At 33.7% G+C, this 3771-nt stretch overlaps 1 protein-coding gene across 1 annotated transcript; it reads left to right on the top strand.

Moving 5' to 3' along the window:
* The first annotated feature begins 371 nt into the window (after positions 1 to 371).
* On the top strand, positions 372 to 958 carry LOC110902564 (pyrophosphate--fructose 6-phosphate 1-phosphotransferase subunit alpha-like). Its single transcript, XM_022149125.2, has 2 exons — positions 372 to 579; positions 671 to 958. Exons 1-2 carry the CDS (start codon positions 473 to 475, stop codon positions 813 to 815), a joined length of 252 nt encoding a protein of 83 aa, XP_022004817.1. The 5' UTR covers positions 372 to 472; the 3' UTR covers positions 816 to 958.
* Positions 959 to 3771: the final 2813 nt, after the last annotated feature.

The following is a 3771-nucleotide window of genomic DNA, read 5'->3' as shown; positions in this document are numbered from 1 at the left end:
TAATCGTTGTTACTGTGTTCAAATCTTAATTAGGTATACCATGGAACGACCTGGAGGCAATCAAGTTCATCTGTAAAGATTTCTGGTCTTTACTCTTCAAGAAGCAGATAGACAATTTAAAGACTAATCATAGGGCAAGTAACAAGTTTAAGTTTTCACACCGCATATAGTACAACAATTTATAATACATAGTAGGGGATTGATGAAGTGGCTTATTTGTATTATTTTAGGGTACATTTGTTTTGCAAGATGATAAATTTGCATGGCTTTCACGCATGTCGGGGGACCAATCAACAGAGACTCGTGGTTCGGCTCCCGAGGCTGGAAATAAAGCTGCGGAAACAACCGGTATGCATCTATAATTCCCTTGCGGGATTATAAGGGGCACTCTTTATTCTGTTTCATTGTCTTTTATTTTTGTCGAATAATGTGGATTAGTGATATTCATACTTTTGACTAGACATTCTAGGCTATGATGACCGTCAAGCATTATGGTCGCGGGTCAGGGTCAGGGGCTACAACACTTGGGAAACCTTTTGTTCATCCTGCTATTGTAGATTTGAGAGGCAAAGTATACGAGTAAGTGAATTTTTTTTATTTTGTTCTATAAGGCTTTTATATTGAGGGAACAATCGAAAATATGGTTTATTAATGGTGGTGATTGGTGCAGGCTGCTTAGACAAAATGCAACAAGATTCTTGCTGGATGATGTCTACAGAAACCCCGGCCCCCTTCAGTTTGACGGGCTAGATGTCGATTCCAAAGCTGTCATGGAAACTATTCTTGTGAAAACTTGTATAGATATATCATGCTAATATCTTTTGTTGTGTTAAAAGAAAGAAGGAACATACAAGGGGAAGAAATTTAATGCCATCTACCACTTTTTTGGCTACCAAGCTCGTGGTTCTTTGCCATCAAATTTTGATTGTGACTATGCCTATATAAGTTTATTTACTTAATCAATGGGTGGTTAAGTTCAAGTTTGTATGAAGCACCTCTTTTCTAAAGAAAGTTCATAATTTCTTATAGTGCTTAGCGTGCATAATATGATTACAAAGTTTAAAGTATTTTAAAGAATATATTTTTTTAATAATATGATTTAAGATGCTTCATGCATTCAATTACTTTAGGTGACCTAGAGTCCTCGACTCATTCTAATTAAATGGGTCCAAATTACCACCTCTACTATAGGGACCAGTAAATACCAGTACCGAACCGGTACCGTACCGGACCAGTACCGAAAATGTCAAAAGTCGGTACCGAAAATGTACCCGGTTCCGTAAATTCGGTACCGGGTAACATTTGCTCATCCCTAATTAGGAGGTCGTATGCATTATTGATTGACTTTGCGAGTTTAATCTTTTTCTTTGCAAGAAAGACTAAATAGTGATTCGGAAAGTGTACTTTCTCTATCAACACAAAGGTTACTATGTGCATGTCGTTTTAACCCATTTAATTTATACTTGGCTATTATGACGTTATAAAATGTGTACGGGTCGTTTAGTCTCATCTCACTACATCTTGATTATTATACCTTCATAAAGTGCGTACGAGTATGTGATAACTGATTATGCTATCAATAGTAATGATTGTCTCAATACTTTGCTTCAAGTAAGGTATTACTGTGTTATTTTTTGGTTGCAAAATCTAGGAAAAGACTCATAAAATCAAAGCATTCTAAATCAACTTTTTATTTTTATTTTTTATATCCTTCATATATTTCTTTTGCTTTCTATCTGATTGACCTGTTTGGTCGAATATTTCATATGTCCTTTTGGTAATATTATTTATCAACTGTAGTTATACTTAAAAAAGATCAAACCGATGTATAAAGATGTCAAAAACGTATATCACATTATATTGAATATTGGAAAAACGCACTTGCTTTTTAGTTTGGATTTGTTTTGGCTTTTGGAGATATTATTAATAAGCATCATATTCAAAAGTAGTTGTTCGTAATGTATTCTGATTTAACTAAAAGTGGTGCTTCCTTTTCTTTTATTTCATTTTTTTGCATCTTTTTAATATGTATCATATCATATAAGATAGTTCATGTATTATATATAATAGTATGGTGCACATAATAATGTATTTATAGCTTACCGTTGTTTGAAGCACATGTTGTTGAATGCTTAGCTTCTTTTGACATATTATGGTGGAGCGTGGCAACCTCTATTGCAGCTATGGCAGACATTCGTTTGACTCTATGACTCCGAGATCTTATTCTGTACCCCCACCTTACTGTTGGTGGTGTGGCAAGTTAAGACCAGGAACAAGTAAAAATTGCAACTAAAGGATATTGTACTTAGGCTTTTTCAGGTATATTCATAATGTTTAGTACAAGCAGCAACTTTAATTTTTTATATGTGAAGTTTGGGGAACTAAAGTGTCTTATTAGTTTGATTTCATTCAATTTAACTTTGAATTTAAATCATATATATATATATATATATATATATATATATTTTTCAGGGGAGTTCATTGTTAGTGAGATATGTGAAGTCTTAAAGGCGCTTCCCAACCGTATGGCAATTTTCTATCTGTGAATCGGGGTTTAGTTATATTTGCAATTTTAACTGTGAATTGGGGTTTAATCGAAGAGCTTGATCTATGCCGAAACTTTGTCTTGCAACAAACATTGCTTTGTCTCAGATCGGGTGAAACAGTGTACGTAAGGATTTTGGTGGGATTGGCTATGAAAAAGACTACCAGATTCGGATGGATATAGAAGTAAATGAATTGGGTTTATTGATGAGAATTATATAAGAGGTGTGGATCGATCAAGGAAATGATACATGGGTGTGGGATCTGAATTCAAATGGGTTCCTGGTAAAGTGTATAAAAAACAGAAATTGTGACACAAGTATGACACGCTGGCTTATGCTTATTTTTGGAATAATTGGGTTCCAAAAAAAAGTTGTGATTCTTGGATGTAGTGTGGTACTAGATAGATTGCCTAATCTGGATGCTCTTGCGAGATGAAACATCTTTTACGACTCAAATTTGTGTCTGGTTTATGGCGATTCAAAGAAGACAGTGGAGCACACGTTGTAGTATGTTTTTAAGTAAATATATGTGGGTGGAATGGAGATTGTTCAGAGTAGAACAATATTGTTGTATGTTTTTATGTAAATATATGTGGGTTGGATTGTAATTGGGAGACAATATGCAACTGTTATTTTTTGAATGGGGTTTTAAGCGAATGCACTGGCCCAGGTATATAATACGAATTATGATGGTCTTAAAAAAGATAGGGTTGTTTCTTTTTCTAATTTCTAAGTTTGATTATGATTTTGAGATATGTGTTTTATAAAATGGACCATTGTAATAAAATTAATAAAATATTAATATCCTTAAAAATAGAGCGACCCGTGGGTACCACGGGTTATAACCTAGTTTCTATATATGAACTGAAGTGTGCTAGCTACAATTTCTATATATGAACTGAAGTGTCCTAGTTATGTTCATAAAAAAAAACCCTTTAAATCTCATCAAAACCCTTTAAATGTCATCAAAACCCTTTTGGACATACGCTTAATAAGTAACTGGCATATTTTCTATATATAAGGTTCTCCGGTTTTATTCAAAACATTATTGACTAGGGTGTTGCTATATACGAATTATGAATTGCAAGTTTTGTCCTTTATCTTTAGGCCATTTTGCAAGTTTTGTCCTTTATGTTTAAATTTGACGAGTTTTGTCCTTTTTGTTTAAAAATCAAGCACGTGCTTGATTTTTAAAAATAAAGGACAAAACGTGCTTGATTTTTAA

This window comes from Helianthus annuus, chromosome 14 (genome assembly GCF_002127325.2).
Source record: "Helianthus annuus cultivar XRQ/B chromosome 14, HanXRQr2.0-SUNRISE, whole genome shotgun sequence".
In the NCBI taxonomy this organism is placed as follows: domain Eukaryota; kingdom Viridiplantae; phylum Streptophyta; class Magnoliopsida; order Asterales; family Asteraceae; genus Helianthus; species Helianthus annuus.
Note: the sequence above shows the minus strand (reverse complement) of the source record. Positions and strands in the feature narration are given on the sequence as shown.

Bases quoted from the DNA above. Each gene is read 5' to 3' on its own strand.
- LOC110902564 (XM_022149125.2), top strand. From the start codon at position 473: ATGATGACCGTCAAGCATTATGGTCGCGGGTCAGGGTCAGGGGCTACA. The intron at 580-670 runs GTAAGTGAATTT...TGATTGGTGCAG, and splicing joins TTGAGAGGCAAAGTATACGA to GCTGCTTAGACAAAATGCAA.